The 17073-nt window shown below is 37.3% G+C and overlaps 5 protein-coding genes across 7 annotated transcripts in view; 2 read left to right on the top strand and 3 right to left on the bottom strand.

Moving 5' to 3' along the window:
• LOC104793752 (60S ribosomal protein L7a-1) overlaps nt 1–285 on the bottom strand; it is a gene marked incomplete in the record, with an annotated part of 2094 nt that extends 1809 nt beyond the window's left edge. Inside the window, 1 exon segment of the mRNA XM_019226902.1 lies at nt 257–285.
• LOC104793751 (magnesium/proton exchanger) lies at nt 1354–4443 on the top strand. Of its 2 annotated transcripts, none has more exons than XM_010520166.2 (9): nt 1354–1504; nt 1911–2365; nt 2458–2633; nt 2719–2837; nt 2929–3095; nt 3248–3345; nt 3450–3666; nt 3755–3884; nt 3955–4443. In XM_010520166.2, the coding sequence occupies exons 2-9, from the start codon at nt 1975–1977 to the stop codon at nt 4250–4252; spliced, it is 1596 nt and encodes a 531-aa protein (XP_010518468.1). In that variant the 5' UTR covers nt 1354–1504; nt 1911–1974; the 3' UTR covers nt 4253–4443. The 2 variants fall into 2 exon arrangements, with proteins under 2 accessions (XP_010518468.1, XP_010518467.1); XM_010520165.2 differs by having other exon boundaries at nt 1356–1504; nt 3230–3345.
• LOC104793750 (blue-light photoreceptor PHR2-like) lies at nt 4667–6802 on the bottom strand. The gene is made up of 4 exons (XM_010520164.2): nt 5760–6802; nt 5229–5461; nt 5075–5140; nt 4667–4988 (listed from the first exon to the last, which is right to left on the bottom strand). Exons 1-4 carry the CDS (start codon nt 6720–6722, stop codon nt 4907–4909), a joined length of 1344 nt encoding a protein of 447 aa, XP_010518466.1. The 5' UTR covers nt 6723–6802; the 3' UTR covers nt 4667–4906.
• LOC104793749 (U1 small nuclear ribonucleoprotein A) lies at nt 10191–12121 on the bottom strand. Of its 2 annotated transcripts, none has more exons than XM_010520161.1 (5): nt 11936–12121; nt 11646–11818; nt 11098–11191; nt 10750–10844; nt 10191–10643 (listed from the first exon to the last, which is right to left on the bottom strand). In XM_010520161.1, exons 1-5 carry the CDS (start codon nt 12033–12035, stop codon nt 10353–10355), a joined length of 753 nt encoding a protein of 250 aa, XP_010518463.1. In that variant the 5' UTR covers nt 12036–12121; the 3' UTR covers nt 10191–10352. The 2 variants fall into 2 exon arrangements, with proteins under 2 accessions (XP_010518463.1, XP_010518465.1); XM_010520163.2 differs by having other exon boundaries at nt 10227–10643; nt 10750–10841.
• LOC104699502 (RING-H2 finger protein ATL64-like) lies at nt 15981–16523 on the top strand. Its single transcript, XM_010414806.1, has one exon. It carries the CDS (start codon nt 15981–15983, stop codon nt 16521–16523), a length of 543 nt encoding a protein of 180 aa, XP_010413108.1.

Genomic DNA, 17073 nt, shown 5'->3' with positions numbered 1-17073 from the left:
AGTAACCAAATGAACATCGGTGATGATGAGAAGAGAAAGACATTGCTCTATTATACGAAAACTCTTAGTAGAGAAGAGTTCATTAGCTAATCTATCGAGTACCAAAAATCCAACAAAGTCTAGATCCTAGGCATCCAGCAAAAGTTCTAATTCCAACATGAAAAACAATCATCTAGATCCAAAAAATCAAAAGTAAAGAGGGAAGATATGTACCATTGTGAGTCGTTCCTCCGAAGCTCCCAACTCCAAATGGGGTTATCTCTCTGCAAAAAGGGACGGCTGAGTCGAAAGAGGGAGAGAGTATCGCTAAAACTAGGGTTTTGCCTTTTTATATACTACACCCACGGGATCGCTCAAATAATAGGGCTTCTCCGTTTTTTCTCTTCATTAAATCAAAATTACAAATATACCCTCTCTCTCTCTTTTCTTTCTTTTGTTACGATCGAGTTACGTGGTCCGGTTTCTTTATACCACCGGTTCAAATTACCCAGTGATGTACCACCACAATTTGTTTTTTTTTTTTCATCTATAAGAAGAGATACATTTGTACTTTTGGATGAAATTGTTTTCGTCACACAATTAAAAAGTCTTGACTTCCTAGTAAAAAATATATGACGTATGGGGAGTTTATTATCAAATTTGTCTTGACCATTCCATAATAGTTTAGCAATTTAATCCAATTCACCCATGTTATAATCATACATATTTTTGGTTATTTACGACTTTATGACGTCTCTTGGATAACATAACGAGAACGAGAGAACAAACACAATGTTTCGACTTCCTAGTTTACACTTTACACGATTGACACGTGATAAAGAAATAGTAATTGGTAGATTGATGTCAATGTCAACATGATCTAAATTTGGTTAATTGAAAACCAAGCAAAAAAAAGTAGTAGTTCAAATAAAATATCTCAAATCAATATTTCTGAGTTTGTATATAATAGCGTCCCTTCTTATATAAAATATATATAGTTAGACAATTGTACTTGAGAACAGAACACAAACAAATGACTCACGTCAGGTCAGGTTTATATTATCTACTCACTAGGTTTTGGTCAAGTTTGAAATGTAAAAGCAACAAATGCTTATTGTAACTTTTATAAAGATGATGATGATATGAGATTTTTTTTTTTTTTTTAATACGTTAGGGGTCTCAAACGAAATAAAAGATGTTTGCAATTCGGTCTATAAACCTCATCAAATTAAAAAAAAGTAAGTCCCAAGTTGTTGTTAGTCAACAAAAATCGCCCAACTATAAAAGAACACGTGTCGGTCAATGTAAAAAGATTGAATCCTTGTTCGATTCAACAAATAATTGAAGAAGTGTCATGCAGAGATTAGGAGATTGATTAGATGTGTTTGTGATTGTCACCAAAATATAAATGGCTCACAAGTCTCCACCGCAATACCCAACGCAGCTTGACCGATTCCAATCAGCTCCCCTTCGTCTCTCCCCTGATCGGCGGATTTGTGAATGCCGGTCACCGAGATATCCTCCGGTACGTCCGCATTTATCACTCTTCAGACAGATTCCTCCCTCTCATGCTCTGTTTTTTTTTATTTAATAGCTATTTTTGCCTGAGATTTGTTGACAAATTAGGGTTTTTGGCTTTCGAATTTTTTGAAAAGAACCCAACTCTTGTTTAACAGAACCCATGATGAAATTTCTAATCTTTTTTTTGCTACTGTTCCTTTGATCTGGTTTTGATTACTGTGGAACATGCAATTGTTATTAGTTTTGGTCTATGGATTAAATTTCGGATGAATGCCATGCGGATCCTTTGCAGTGTTTTCTTGGTTCGTGTTACGGATTCTCTGGAAAGAATTAAATCTATATTGCATGTTCCTTTTCTTACTGTAGTCCGATCCATCAGATTCTTAACCTTCTTTTTTTTGGTGTGCCAGATTCGTTTCTCCACTGAGAGAACAAGTGAATTCAGTTGACTTATCAGGGAAGGAGGGAGGTGCTATGGCCTCCATTCTTAATCAAACCCAGGAGTTGCAAGAATCTTCCAAGGTTATTGGGCATGTAAGATGTGAAAACTATTTTATATTCCCCGGAGAAAATACTTTGTCAGATGGTTTGAGGGGCGTTTTGTATTTCCTTGCTCTTGCCTACTGCTTCATCGGTTTGTCTGCCATTACTGCACGCTTTTTCAAGTCTATGGAGAATGTTGTGAAACATTCGCGTAAAGTGGTTGCAATTGATCCCATTACTAATGCTCAAGTCATCACCTACAAGAAAGTTTGGAACTTTACCATTGCAGACATCAGTTTGTTGGCTTTTGGAACTAGCTTTCCTCAGATCTCTTTGGCTACCATCGATGCAATACGCAATATCGGGGAGCGTTATGCTGGAGGTTCTTGTTCTTGCTCTATGTTCTTCCTTCCTAAAATCCCTGTTTTTAACTTCAAATTTCGTTTAGTTCTTATATCATGTTTTGTCATATAGGTCTTGGTCCTGGGACACTTGTCGGCTCAGCTGCATTTGATCTTTTCCCTATCCCCGCTGTTTGTGTCGTGGTGCCAAAAGCTGGAGAACTGAAAAAGATATCTGACTTAGGCGTTTGGCTAGTCGAGCTGGTCTGGTCTTTTTGGGCATACATCTGGCTGTACATAATCCTCGAGGTAACTGCAATAAGCGGTCTAAATAGAATTCTGTTGAAGTTTCAGTGATGTGGTCTAAATCTCTGTTTCTTTTCACGTCTCACAGGTGTGGTCACCAAATGTCATTACACTTTTGGAGGCATTATTGACAGTATTGCAATACGGGTTACTTCTAGTTCACGCGTACGCCCAAGACAAGCGATGGCCTTACTTGTCGTTACCAATGTGGGTTTCTTCTCCAGACAATAATATTAGTTTCTGCAAAACAGATTTCTACTTAAGACTGAACCTTTGTGTTTGTATTTGATATTTTAAGGTCAAGAGGCGATAGGCCAGAGGAGTGGGTTCCAGAGGAGATTGATCAATCCAAAGATGACAATGATGTTCATGATGTGTATTCGGATGCCGCTCAAGAAGCTGTTGAATCGGGAAACAGAAACATTGTTGATATCTTCTCAATTCATTCAGCTAACAATGATACAGGTACTAAGTATGTGTAGGTTGTCTTCCTATTGATAAAGACCAGTTTTTTCGTAATTCCCAAATCCGTGTGACTCGCATAGTTATCTCTGGTATTGTTATAAATCAGATTTTCCCTATAACGAACACTTTTGCAGGGATCACCTATCATACAGTGGCAGATACTCCACCCAATTCCGCTACTAAGAAGGGTAAGGCGAAGAATTCTACTGTTTTCAAATTGTGGAAACATCAATTTGTGGATGCAATCACGGTAAAAATCTTCTACGTACCAAGTGTTTTTGTAGATTCTTCTATATCCTATTTTCGTCTTTTTGATTATTTAACTTGGCTCTCTTCCCCTTCTTAATCAAACAGTTGGAGACATCAGAATCAAAGAAAGTGGATAGCATTTATCTTCGAATCGCGAAATCCTTTTGGCAATTACTCCTTGCCCCTTGGAAACTTCTTTTTGCATTTGTGCCTCCTTGCAACATTGCTCATGGTTGGGTTGCTTTCATCTGCTCTCTCCTTTTCATCAGTGGGGTAGCTTTTGTCGTCACAAGACTTACCGACCTTATAAGCTGTGTCACTGGTACAGACACACACTCCGGTTTTGAAAACTTGAATAAGAGATGCAATGTTTTAGCGCTACAACATTTGAAACTCTTCTCATCTTGCAGGAATAAACCCATATGTGATAGCATTCACAGCACTCGCAGGTGGAACTTCATGGCCAGACTTGGTAGCAAGTAAAATCGCTGCAGAGCGACAACTAACCGCAGATTCAGCCATTGCAAACATCACCTGCAGGTAAAAATCTCGAAACTCCTTTTAAACAATCAAGATCTTTTCATGATCTTTTTGGTGATAATTTCTGCAGTAACTCGGTGAACATTTATGTGGGGATTGGAGTTCCGTGGCTGATAAACACAGTCTACAACTACTTTGCATACAAGGAGCCTTTATACATAGAAAACGCAAAAGGACTAAGCTTTTCGCTTCTGATATTCTTTGCGACATCAGTGGGATGTATTGCGGTGCTTGTGTTGAGAAGGTTGATCATAGGAGCTGAGCTTGGAGGTCCAAGGCTATGGGCTTGGCTTACTTCTGCTTATTTCATGATGCTTTGGGTCGTCTTCGTTGTTCTTTCTTCTTTGAAAGTTTCAGGCATCATATAGAATATAGAAGAAACAACAAAAGAGAAAAAACAAACCCTTGAGTAGAAGAAAAAGCCTTACTAGATCACACAGTCTCTGTTTTGTGTTATCCTTTATAAGAGGGGGTTTTATATAATTTATCAAAGTTCAAAGGCAGTTGGCTAAATAGGTGTTACAAATATAAAGCATATTGAACATGATTTTGGAGGCTTCATCTTTAGTTAGGAGGGTCGTACATATAAGAAGGAGTACAATTCCTCTTATTCTGCAGTTTTTTTGTTTAAACAGTGAAGATGCAAACTTTATCTAAAGTTCAAACAAAATTCTCAGCCGATTCCCTAATTAAGTGTTTAGTTAGTCGCAAATGGCCAAATACTTCAGATATTTACAGTAATGATACATTGAGGTCTTTTAACTCTTTTAGCTTCGTTCTAGTATAACAAATTATAGAGACTTTTTATGGAATGAGTATATGAAATGTTTAGAACAAAGGAAACAACAACTTGATTGAGCCAAAAAAAAAAAAAAAAGGGGTTACTAATTCATTCTCCATACTCAGTCTCAAAAGAGAGCAGTTAAGTCCTGTCCCAGATAGCATGTATGTAAATACACGGATACAAAGAGTAGGGCAAAAACCAGATGGGATCTACTTTTCCAATCACCTGAGAAGTAGGTTTAAGCAAAGGCGCCGGTACAGGCTGTAGCCGGACCAGCCTCGACCTGCGTCTTCAATGAGCTGTATTTCTTGGTTATAAACCTGTTCCAAGTTTGAAACACATCAAAGAGAGATTCAGACAAATGACAAATTCTACTTAGGGCCAAGTTAAGAAGGCAAGAGCTCACCTAAAGAAATCCCTCCATAACAACTCATACATTAACCAGTTGAGTCCGGTATCTCCCGATCCGTTCCTGAGAAAATCATTTCAAAGAATGGTAATTATCTTTACTATACCCTATATGGGTTTTCCCCAGAAGTGTTGTGTTTCGGAGACATTACCTCGGAGTTGTGGATGCAGAGATTGTTTTCTTAAGCTCATCGAACATGGAGCGAGGAGAGATGCTTCCCATGGCTAACCAAGGTGAAATCTTGCAAGAGAAGTTTGCACCAAAGACACTGTTGTTACCTCCTTTCTGGTTTCCCTTGCTCAACCGAGCCTGACACTCTGCCGCAAAGCTCTTTAGCCTAGTCAACGCCTCTGTCTCTCCTCCAACCATCGTTGGCTTCCCTTCCTGGTAAGAAAAGGTGTAAGAGAGCAGCAGACACATATTGGACAGAAGGAGAAACGTTCATTGATCCTATAAACAATTCATGGACCTTCAAACACTGTTTACACTTTATAGTATTTATCCATATGAGTCTGCCTCTTATAGAATTGGAACCAATTGGCTAAATTACGAACCTTTGACAAATCAAACAAGTATCCACCTTTTTTCTAAACAAACTAAACCTGGCTAGGAGATGAATGAAAGCTAGGCTAAGAAGAGATGAATCAAAGCTAAGCTAAGAAGAGATGAAGACAACAGAAACCTGGCTCGTTCGAGCAGTGGGGCTAATGCCGAGATCCAAAAGAGAAGGAATGTCACCAAGCTCAACGTCTCCTCGAGAGGGCAAGCTTTTGAATTGATCAAGAGCAGCGATGGTCTTCCTAATCTCCAATTTTTGGACTTTATCCTTGAAAGCTCCGTAATTAGATGGCAAATCTTCAATTTTGAAAGGCAAATCATCCAAATGATAGAGAGTGCTTCCCCAGAAGTATTTGACTTCAACGCCTTCCTCCTTCATGGCCGTCTCAATCTTGCCTTCCGCTTTAACCTCGTCGTGAGAGACTTCCCTGTGGGCATAAACGGCGTCGGCTCCAATCTCCTTGGCCAATTCGACCAAAACAGCTTCAGGCTTCCCGACGCGGACAACGAGATTCGAGCCTCTCGCTTGGAGACTCTTACGGAGCTCTGAGACCGACTCAATCAGAAACTGGGCTCGGAAAGGCCCCGTCTTGTCGAATCCAGAAGATGACTTGCCGTAGTCTCTAGGGTCGAAGCAGTAGACGGGCAAAACGGAGACGCACTCGTCATTAGCGGAGTTGAGAGCCTCGTTGTCGTGGACGCGGAGGTCGTTGCGGAACCAGACGAGAGAAGAACGGCGGAGAGCGGCGGCGGAGGAAGGATCGACGGGGCGGCGAGGGACGATGGAGAGAGGGGAGTGGAGAGGGTTAGCGGAGATGGTGGATTTGAAAGAGAATCTTGTGGAAGGTAGAAGAGAAGAAGAAGAAGAAAGAGAGAGATGGGTGAGGGAAGAGGCCTGAGTAGGGATCTTAACCTTGTTTGGATGATGAGAAAACAATCTGAGGAACTGAGTTGAGGTTGGGAAGAAGGTGACCAGAGAAAGAGATGCGATTGGTAGAGAAGAAGGGATAGTAATGGCGATTGGGTTATCTTCTTCTACTTCTTCTGGGTTTGCTCCCTTTTCTTCAACATTCTTCTTCCAATCCATTTCTCTCTGTCTGTGGGGAGAGTCAGTAAAGAAGAGTGTTTTTTTTTTTTTGTCTGAGATGAATTTGAGGGGTTGATATTGATAAGCCCCCTCCTCGATTTTCTTCCATTTTGTAACACTCAATTTTGGTTTTTTTTATTTTATTTTCGGTGACCAAAAAAAAGATTACAATATTTAACCAAAAAAAAGGGAAAAAACAAAAAAAACATAATTCCAAAGAAAAACCATATACTAATCGGAGTATTTAAATAGTCTTTTAGTTCAATAATTCTCACTGAAATTACATATTAAACAAAACAAAAAAAAGCATAACACCAAAGAAAAACCATAGAATATGAGTATTTAAATAGTCTTTTAGTCCATTCTCATTGAAATACTATTTAAAAATCTATATATGATTTGATTATGCACAACTCAAGTTCAAGTAGGTAGCAGTCGTTTATGATCTTCAAAATAAGTAAAAGAGCATGCAGTAGAGTAGTAGATTCCATCTTACAGATCATGGGACTCTCCATGTATTCCTTCCTGATTTATGAACCTCTCAATGTTAATGCGCCACATGTGCTGCTGCAAAAACCATCAACTTTGTAGGTCAGAATTGTATAACTTTGTAGGTCATTATTTTCAAACGAATTAATAACCCGTTTCATGCAGTGTGAAGTCGTATATACATCATCGACAAGTTCAAATTAAAAACACCCTCTTGATGCAACACAAAGAGCTCAGTGTGGGGAAGATAGAGCTTGAATCCTTTTCGTTTCATAGACACCCACCTACACCCCCTAACATGATTTATGAGCGAACAACTTCGAAACTCCAAGAAATTAATTGCACAAAACGTTAGTTAAGGATTACCAATCCCTTGGCCTGATGAGATCTTCATGCATCTATTTGGCTTATACACATATATATATAACCAAAGGAGTCTAATTCCAAAAACAATCACATACTCACACTTGTCACACAGACCCATCAACCTAGTATATATGCAGAAGATTAGAAGAATATAAAGTTTCAATCAACCGTTGAACTCATATATGTATATGATTTATCACACACACAAAGAATAGCTAGTTATGAACAACCAAAAAAACACTAGAGTTGGTAAAATTATCAGCAAGGGTTTAAATGAGCAAATAACATCATTGGGTGAGGAGCTCATGTTGGAGAAGGGGAGTACGTGCAAAGCACATGAGACGGATTTCGTCTTTGTTGGTTTGCACGTGCCCTGCTTCTCCAACGTGGAGATTCTCACCCGCATTTCCAAGTATGTTTGAGCTTTTGTAGTATGAGACAGAGCTTTGGTTATGGAAAAGCTTGTATATATAGGCCCAAAGATCGCATTAATGGAAGTCTCTCGCACGCACATACGTATATGTGTATTGTGTATGTGTTGGCGTGAGTGTGTTTTACGTAGGGCAAAAGAACCATGCCATGCCATGATGGCATCTCACGCAAAAGAAGGGTTGAAGTTGAAAAGTGATCTCAGAGCATGAAGAGAGCTAAAAGAAGCTAGGGCCAAACAATACCTTGTCTAATAACTACTGCGAAAAATTAAGTTCTGAAAACTTTTAATTCCATAATTTTTTTTGTTGTGGGAGCTTGTCTGTCCTAAATTTCACTAACTCTACATAATCTTATCTAGGTGTACCAATGTATACCATTTTGTGTTATCGCTAGGATCCTATATGTAGCCGGTCACGCGTTGACAAGCAATATCTTATTAGCATCTACTCTAGGACATGTAAAAAATATAGGATCCGTATTCTTTGGTTTCGGAAGGATTAGAATTGAATTACGGGAGTATACCAAAATTAAAAGAAACTCTTCAAGTTCAAATATTGATTTACCTACATTTTATCTCTGTCAATTTTGTACTGTATTACATAAATGAGACCTTTTTCTATTTCTCAGTTAATACTGAAACTCTTTCATGATGATAAATGCCGAAGCATAGCAGAACCATTAATTTGAATTAATAACATATGTGTGTGTGAGAGAAAGGGGTCAAAAAGAGGAAGGTAGGTCGTCAAAGACTGTTGGGGGCAAAAGAAGAGAGGAATAATGAAAGAGTGCACGTAGGGCTTTGCGTGTTGTCCTTACTTTCTCTAACATAAAAACAAAGACACCATTCATAATATGATGAGATTGTAAGGTCCCTATGTTGATATTTTTCCTCCCTCTCACATTAATTGTGTATATATTATATAGTCTATGTTTAATGTATAATCCTCCTCAGGCCTGACATGGACTCAATAGGCAGTGGTCTTACTAGTTAAATTGTTATAGTAATTGTAGAGTCTAGCTAAGTGATCCACTATTGTTCAAGGTGTTTATTCATCGGACATATGGCCATAATACTAAGAGTATATAATTAATTTCACATTATGAAACAAATTGTTGTAGTATTTTGTTAGTTCTAAAACTTTGCATATCTACATACTAAAATTAGATTAGAAAAAAAGATGCAACTAAGAAAGCAAGCGGTGTGTGTGACCTGCAGACCAAGGATGAATCAGCAACAAATCTTTTGTCTTGTAAAAAGAGGAGTCAGAGTCAGACAATGAAGTCATCACCAAATCTATAAACACATTAATGCGCTTACGTGTCCGTACGACACTCGTGCTTCCCGCTAAAGGGCTCACTCAATTACTGAACCATCGTCTGTCTAATGAATGCTTTTGTTGTTTGATAACTTAAATGCATGGAGTGTCCAATATATCAAAAAAAGAGTTCGCTCACTTAATTCTCTTGGCGCACGAGTTTGAACCTTTATCGTCGGTCACGTCAGCAACAATAAAGAAAAACAGCTACACAACAAAGACTTTTCTTTCACCAATCCAACATCACATAATGATTGCTTCTTGTTCTTCATTAGATATCCAAGAATTCGTAAGAAAATAACATTACAATCATCCATAGATTATAGAGAGAATACTTTTATTCAATATAATTTCGTTTAACCAGTCAAATTAACGGTCTAACACGTATCATGATTAGGTGCTTCCTCTTCTTCTTCTTCCTTTGATAAATGCTGCTTCGTTCTTTTGCATCACCATTTCCAATTCCAAATAGCAAAATTAATAAAACGTATGACCAATACTTTCTACTTCCAAAACTAGAACTAGAAGCTCTGATATCACGGGCTATATAGATGTATACGTTAATTCCATACTCGACTTTCATAAAAATAAAAAAAGAGTTTATATGATTAAAACCTTTGACAAGTGAAAAACAAACACAAACAGTTATATAGAGACAATGCGGAGATGGAAGACATTAAGTCTTGCGCCACCTACGAGAGAGCTTCAGGTGATTGATCGCTTTCCCCAGATGTCTCTATTCCTTCTAAGAACTAAAAGCACAGGTCTTTCAGTTCAGAAGGTATCAGGATATCATAGCTATGGAAGGAAAGGCTTATCCATAACTGGAAGAAGGTGACATAAGCTTAGCTAGACAAACACCGAATCAAGATACTAATTTGTTTAGATGGAAAAAAGACTATTAAGTTAGAAGATTGTAATATTCTATTCTACAACAAAAACAATTTTCCTTCTTGCACAAACCATAGAAGAAGTACATTGACAGATACAAACATCTCACTGAAACCAGAGATCAAACGAACTTTGTCTATTTCTTAGCATACGTGATGAGCATCGGGTCCTGCTGAATCTTGAAACCTTGAAGTCCCTGCATTGCGACCGTTGACTGCATCTCATCTGCAAACTCCACAAAGGCGATTCCCGGTTTGGCTTCAACCATCCTAACCTCCTTAAACCCTTGGTACTGGCAGAAGAACATCTGAAGCATCATTGGAGTTGTCTCGTGAGGAAGGTTTTGGACAAAGAGGATGTTATTTGGCGGAGCTGGTGCCTCGGGGAGAATGGGTTTAACACCAGCAGGGTATGGTACTTGCGAAAGCTGTGAAAAGCGTGGCAATAAGAACAGTGATTAGAATTACAGGAAGAGCAACTCCCAAAAAGCATGAATCAAGAATAGAGTAAAGAAAAATGTTGAGATAACTCACAGGAGGTGCAGTTCCATAGACACCTGGATAGGCAGAGTTGGCCATGCCCATCTGTGTGGAATCATGGTGCTGGTCTTTCTTTTTCTTGCCTCCTGCTGTTACAAAGACGATATTTATTAGATGCGAAAACATGTTGTGGGGAAGCAAAGATATCACAAAGTCATGAATGATACACACAGTCAGCATCCCACATAGGATGTGAATAGTAATGATCAATGGGAGAAAGAGGGAATGAGAAACAGAGGAATAATAAATCTACATGTACATGTGCATCGCAGCAATGGTCGAAAAAGTGAGCCAAGCAAGCAATGAAAGAAAGAAAGAAAGAAAAAAACTTCAAAGTCTCACCTTTCTCCTCATGTCTTTTTCTCTTCTCGCGAGGAACAAATGTACCATCCGCCTTGGCAACCACATCTGACTTTGTTTTGGCATATTGAATTCTCTGTCCAGATCGTCAAGAGTTTAGGGGATTAATATAGCAAAGTGATTGATAAGTAAGTAAACAGAACCTAGAAAGATAAGTAAGTAAACAGAACCTAGAAAGATAAGTAATTAAACAGAACCTAGAAAGATAAGTAATTAAACAGAACCTAGAAAGATAAGTAATTCAACAGAACCTAGAAAGATAAGTAATTCAACAGAAGAGAACCTAGAAAGATAAGTAATTCAACAGAAGAGAACCTAGAAAGATAAGTACTTTACACAGCCTTTATATAAAACTTGTTCAAAAAAACTAAAAGAAACAAAAGAACACTGATCTCAAGTAGAAGGAGAACCCAAACTAACTAACAAAGCTACCTGGAATGAAATCAAAACCCTAATGACCTACCAAGTCAAGGGAAAGAAGCTATAAACCAAAGACATCGATTATAAAACAAAGTTTGGAAGACATGTACCATGCGTTTATCGTAGAAGGGGAAGTCATTCATTTTTTCAATAGCAGTGGAAGCAGACTTGGCGTTGTCGAAGACAACCCAAGCTTGCCCTTTGTGCTTCAACGTCTTAAACGCCAACACATCCAGTATCTTTCCGAACTGAGAGAACACTGAATTCAGCGATTTCTTCAGCTCTGCATCACAACAACAACAACAACAACAACAAGAGGCAAACTAAATCAAAACTCAATTCAAATCGGACAAGATAATACGATAATTAAAAGAAAAGAAAAATTAGAAATCACACACACCGTCAAGCTTCACTTTTTCGTTGAGGTTGTTGATGTAAATCGTCTGATTCGGAGAAACCTCCGATCCTTGTTGTTGATTAGCCTCCTGCTGCATCTCCATCTCTCTCCGGCCAGCCAATTTTTGCGTGAGAGAGAGACAGAGCCGACAAGAATGAATGAATGAATATAGTAGAGGGAGAGAGCACTTCGGAGGCCGGAACCCCCAAAATCAGAAATATTAAAAAAACTCTGCCCCTAATAAGCCCATCATTTAGCCCAATATTTCTTCATAATGGGCCTCTATATATTCCACGTGGATTGGATCATAGCCCAAATTAACCCCTCATAGGTTCATTATGGTAACATACATTTTCGCTATCGTAATCGTAACTACACCGCTTGTTTGCTTCACTAATCAGTACTCACTATCTCAAACTGTGGAAGCTAGGACCACTTGTACTTAGTTTACAAGGTTTTTTTTTTGTTTCACCTTCTGTCATTGCTGTAGCGAATGTACGTATGCTTAATTAGAGGTCCTATGTATAATTAAGAACGATCACCTGAAGTTCTTTAGACCAGCTCCTCCTCGTGTGCCACACCACACTAAACCTAATTATACGCATTCCACAGTTTGAGAAACTAGCCCAGAGGTAGAAGATAACGCACATGTTTCAAGGAGATCTAAGCTAGCTTGGTACATCTTAACTTCCTTCCAGAGTTATTATGGTCAGTTACATTTATGTTACGTATGACGACTTTGAAACTATTACGGATTATATATACTTGACTCTGCTTTTTCCTTATATAGTATTTGATTTTATTATTAAATTAATCAAATATAACTGGAAACACTGATGCTTGTCGTGGTGTAATCTAGAAGAGGCTTGAACTAGAGAAATTCTCTCAAGTCTCAACTTCGGAAGTAACCAGTTACCAATAATAGTCGGCTTTTTCAAAACTTTTCTTTTCCTTTTTTTTTTCTTGGGCATTATCGGGTTTTGGATTAGACCAAATGTTTGATCATTTTCTGTTTGGGTAGCTCTCTTTGTCAAATACCTTTAGTTGATCCAAAACATCTTCTCACGCTATGATTAGTTTGTGTGTTAGTGAAGAACGTTGGCTCTTCCTCATCTTTGTTATGCTTAAGCTTGTCTGAAATATTGGCGTCGCTGTCTTTCTTTCTCTCTGATTGCTTATAGTAAGCTGTTAAGTGTTATTGTTCAAGTTTCTTTTTCTTTTCTTTTATAATCTTTTGGATTCGAAATGACTTGAAAGAAGAAGACCAAAATAAAAATTGAAAAAAAGTAGCAAAAGGTGAGGAAGAAAAAAGTTACAAGTAAAGGAAATAAAAGGAGAGGAATGAGTTGGCCATGACTAGTCCCGATGTGTATATGCTTGACTCGGTGTTACATCATNTTTTTTTTTTTTTTTTGCTAAACAACGGTGTTACATTACATCACTATTTTTTGCTCAACTTTTCTTAATGTAACACCATCTCCTAGCCTTCTCAGGTTTTATTATGTTCTTTCTTTAAGCAGCCAGTTAATGGAATATCACACAATTCTGAAAATATGTTATGTTAACATACTACTACTCAAGTAGATTTATCTATTACAGTATAATGTGTAATTGATACATCATTTTAAAAAATTTACTAAATAATAGTGAGCTTAATTATTATATTTGTATAAAATTATGTGTGAAATATAATGTGGTTTTGATTAATTATTTACTGAATTAGGGAATTATCATTTTTGAAAATAAAAATAATAATAGCTAGCTATCCTTCTTTATTTATTGTATTTATTTTTTTCTGTAAAATCAATTCTCACTTTTTTCACAGATGTCCTTATTTGTGCAGCCTAACTTTTTGTAAATGTTTTCTTTCTCTCTTGCCTTTAAATTTTTTGACTAACAATAACAATATCCTTTCAAAAAAATTTTAAGAAGAGAAAGTGGTCAGGGTTGAAATGTGAATGATTATTTATTTTATCGTCAATTTATTAACTAATTCATTCAATCAACAAAACATAGTCCTCCTCATCATAAATACAGATTGCATGATATTTTGGTGTATCGTAAATTGGTTCCATACGAAAAGAAAACAAACTAACAAAGTTTTTTTTTTCTTCTTTTTTGGTAATTATTTACTTTTTTATTTATTTTGCCAACTTTGATAGTATTCTAGATTTGGGGCGCGGCACATCACATCGCTTGAGGAAATACTCTCTCTGTCTCATAAAGATTGATGTTTTGGGATATTTTTTTGTTCCACAAATATTGATGTTTTGTAAACTTCAAAAAGTAATAATTGAAAATATTTAAAATTTTGAATTATTATTAGTTTAAAATTAAATAATATTTGTTTAGTCAAAGTATTTAAATTCAGTAACGATTGTTTTGTTAAAATATGTAAAAGCTTATAAACATTCATTTTTATGAGATAGAGAAAGTATAACTTTATGCCAACTTGGGAATGACGGAATGTTTTGACCATTGGACAGTCTTATCTTGTTCATACATCATAATAATATCATCCTTTCTATATCTCTAATTGCAATTGGTTAAACCATAACCAATTAAAGTTAACCAACATGGCATTGACAAACCAAATGAATACCCATAGATTAATTAGCTGTTTCTGCGGCCGCCGTTTGAGCAAATCCGTGATTAAAAACAACAACTATGTACAACAAAATACTATTTTAAGTAGTATAACATTTCACTAAGCTCCCAATCCAGTATTAAACTAAAGGGATTACATAACTTTATATTTTTAGACCAATATCAAATATTTTGTTATTTTCTTATCGAGGTAGACCAATGTTATAAAAAATATAAACAAGACAGAAAAAGGCGTAGAGCATTAAGGTCATTATCAATTTGAAAAACAGACTAGAAAATTCCAGCGGAAACACAATTTACATCCTCTTCACGACAAACCATTTGTTAGGTTCTGATGTGTAAAAATGGTCTTAAAGCTATATTTTTGAAAATGAAAGGAAATGACTCGAACGGGATAAAAGAAGCTACATTTGACGAAAATATACGAAAAAGGAAGAAAAAAGTAGTTATTAAAAAGGAAAAGAAAACAGGTGCTAGATCCATCAAACCGAAACAAACTAAGGAGGGTCAAAGATTGAGACAATCTCTAAGCATCCCCTAAGCAAAGACACTATAATGATGCTCTCGTCCGTGTTATGCGTCTAGCACTCTAGTTATGAACTATTCAGTTGGTAATCTATTAATAGATCGTTTCTGCATGACTCATGCATATATTTCGTTATCATTGATTTTGCCATCCATATCCAAAAAATAAAATATGTATAGACTATGGTTGATGATACCATGTAATCAAAAAAAAGAGAGTCAAGTTTAGCATAATTGAATATTGACTGAGAATATATAAACCAAGATTCTAAATAACTGACCCAATTGTACAATTGCGTCATCATTGTTCAATTTTACTGGTTATGAATCATCACAGTGTTTAATAATAATAATTAAATAAACTGAGAAGTGGAAAAAAAAAAATCTGAAAACTCCCACAAAGTCCACAATAGTACAAAAAAAAGGTCGGGGAGAAAAAGACGAGTAATATATGAGATGGTCGAGTAATAATAAATCAGTAGACAGACAGAGAAGTCACAAGTGGGTTCAAAGAAGTTGTCGAGTTTCTTTAGGCATATCAAATAGACTGAGAAGTGAGAGAACTGACAAACGAGTCACAAAACACAAGTGTATTCAAGAACTTGTAGATTTTTCTTTAGGGCTGGCTTTTACTCTTAAATGATTTATGTCATGGAGAAAGTGGTAAACACTTATTCTGTTTTGAACCAAAAGTACTTTAAATTTTATTTTTATTTCCCAAAATACTTATAAATATGAGACACCCAACTTTATATTTTTAGTCGTAATAAACATTTGCTATAAATAATGAGGTGGGGGGGATCTAAGGACTAACTAAAACCCACACACTACACTTGCTTACGCACATACATTAAAACGAAACTTTGATCTGCTCTCTCTCTCTCTCTCTCTCTCGCTCGCTACTACTAGAAGAATCATGGGAATCGGAGAAGAAAGCACAAAGCCAATATGGGGGAGCGTGAGCCACGACGGCGCGCCTTCTTCAGGCTACGCTCTCAACGGTAAAATCATGCTCTCCTCCGCTATCATCCTCTTCGTCGCCGTTATTATGATCCTCTGTTTCCACACCTACGCTCGATGGCTCTTCCGTCGTCAGAACCGTCGCATTCGCCGCCGTATTCTTGCTCACCTCCGCGCTCTCTCCGCCTCCCCCGGTGACCAAGCTCTCGACCCGGCGGTTCTCGAAAAGATCCCGATCTTCGTATACTCCTCCTCCAACTCCAAGGTAGAGAAGGGGGAGTGCGCCGTCTGCTTATCGGAGTTCGAGGAAGAAGAAGAAGGGCGTCTCCTCCCTAAATGTGGCCACTCTTTTCACGTCAGTTGCATCGACACTTGGTTCCGCTCAAGATCCACTTGCCCGCTTTGCAGAGCTCACTACAAGAAAACAGGCAATTTACGACTACGATTGGCGACTAAACTCGTAGTCGCCAAATTTAGTGACTATATACCGACTGTTTAACTACTACTTTACAACTGCTAAAACTTAGTCGTAAATTAGTCGTTTTTTACCGACTGAAATGAATAGTTGGTTCAGTAGTCGTTAATTAGCGACTATTTTACGACTGAAAGACAAGAAAGTAATTTTGTCAGCAAACAGTAGCTAAATTGGCGACTACATGGTGACTACTGCGGCGAGTCGTTAATTTGGCTACTAAAATACGACTAAATTAGTTAGTCGGATATTTGGCGACTACTAAGCGACTATTGAGGTGAGTCGCAAACATGTCGGCCAAAAAGAAACACGTTTTTTTCGTTTGTGGGGTTGGTAAGCTTTGTTTTGTTGCGACTGTTAGTTTGAGTCACATCAGAGTCGTTTTACAGTCGTTTTTCAGTCGCCAAATTTCTCTATATATACCACACCTTCCTTTCTTATTTCATTCACACCACAAGCAAGAGCATTAGCAAGAAAGAAATCGAGAGTAACAAAAAAAATTTTGAGAGTGAGAAAAAAAATAGAGTGAGAAAAAAAAAACAAGAGTGAGAAAAAAAATCAAAAGAGAAAAAAAAAA

The sequence above is a fragment of the Camelina sativa genome, chromosome 6 (genome assembly GCF_000633955.1).
Source record: "Camelina sativa cultivar DH55 chromosome 6, Cs, whole genome shotgun sequence".
NCBI lineage: Eukaryota > Viridiplantae > Streptophyta > Magnoliopsida > Brassicales > Brassicaceae > Camelina > Camelina sativa.
The sequence above is the reverse complement of the archived record's forward strand: the minus strand, read 5'-3'. Positions and strand labels throughout refer to the sequence as shown.

Excerpts from the sequence above, each read along its gene's own strand:
- LOC104793751 (XM_010520165.2), top strand. The coding sequence starts at position 1,975 with ATGGCCTCCATTCTTAATCAAACCCAGGAGTTGCAAGAATCTTCCAAG. Across the intron at positions 2,366-2,457 it reads CGGGGAGCGTTATGCTGGAG|GTCTTGGTCCTGGGACACTT; the intron begins GTTCTTGTTCTT and ends TTTGTCATATAG. Across the intron at positions 2,634-2,718 it reads GGCTGTACATAATCCTCGAG|GTGTGGTCACCAAATGTCAT; the intron begins GTAACTGCAATA and ends CACGTCTCACAG.
- LOC104793750 (XM_010520164.2), bottom strand. The coding sequence starts at position 6,722 with ATGGATTGGAAGAAGAATGTTGAAGAAAAGGGAGCAAACCCAGAAGAA. Across the intron at positions 5,462-5,759 it reads CCACTGCTCGAACGAGCCAG|GAAGGGAAGCCAACGATGGT; the intron begins GTTTCTGTTGTC and ends TTTTCTTACCAG. Across the intron at positions 4,989-5,074 it reads TTATGGAGGGATTTCTTTAG|GTTTATAACCAAGAAATACA; the intron begins GTGAGCTCTTGC and ends AACTTGGAACAG.
- LOC104793749 (XM_010520161.1), bottom strand. The coding sequence starts at position 12,035 with ATGGAGATGCAGCAGGAGGCTAATCAACAACAAGGATCGGAGGTTTCT. Across the intron at positions 11,819-11,935 it reads CGAAAAAGTGAAGCTTGACG|AGCTGAAGAAATCGCTGAAT; the intron begins GTGTGTGTGATT and ends GTTGTGATGCAG. Across the intron at positions 11,192-11,645 it reads CCTTCTACGATAAACGCATG|AGAATTCAATATGCCAAAAC; the intron begins GTACATGTCTTC and ends CGATCTGGACAG.
- LOC104699502 (XM_010414806.1), top strand. The coding sequence starts at position 15,981 with ATGGGAATCGGAGAAGAAAGCACAAAGCCAATATGGGGGAGCGTGAGC.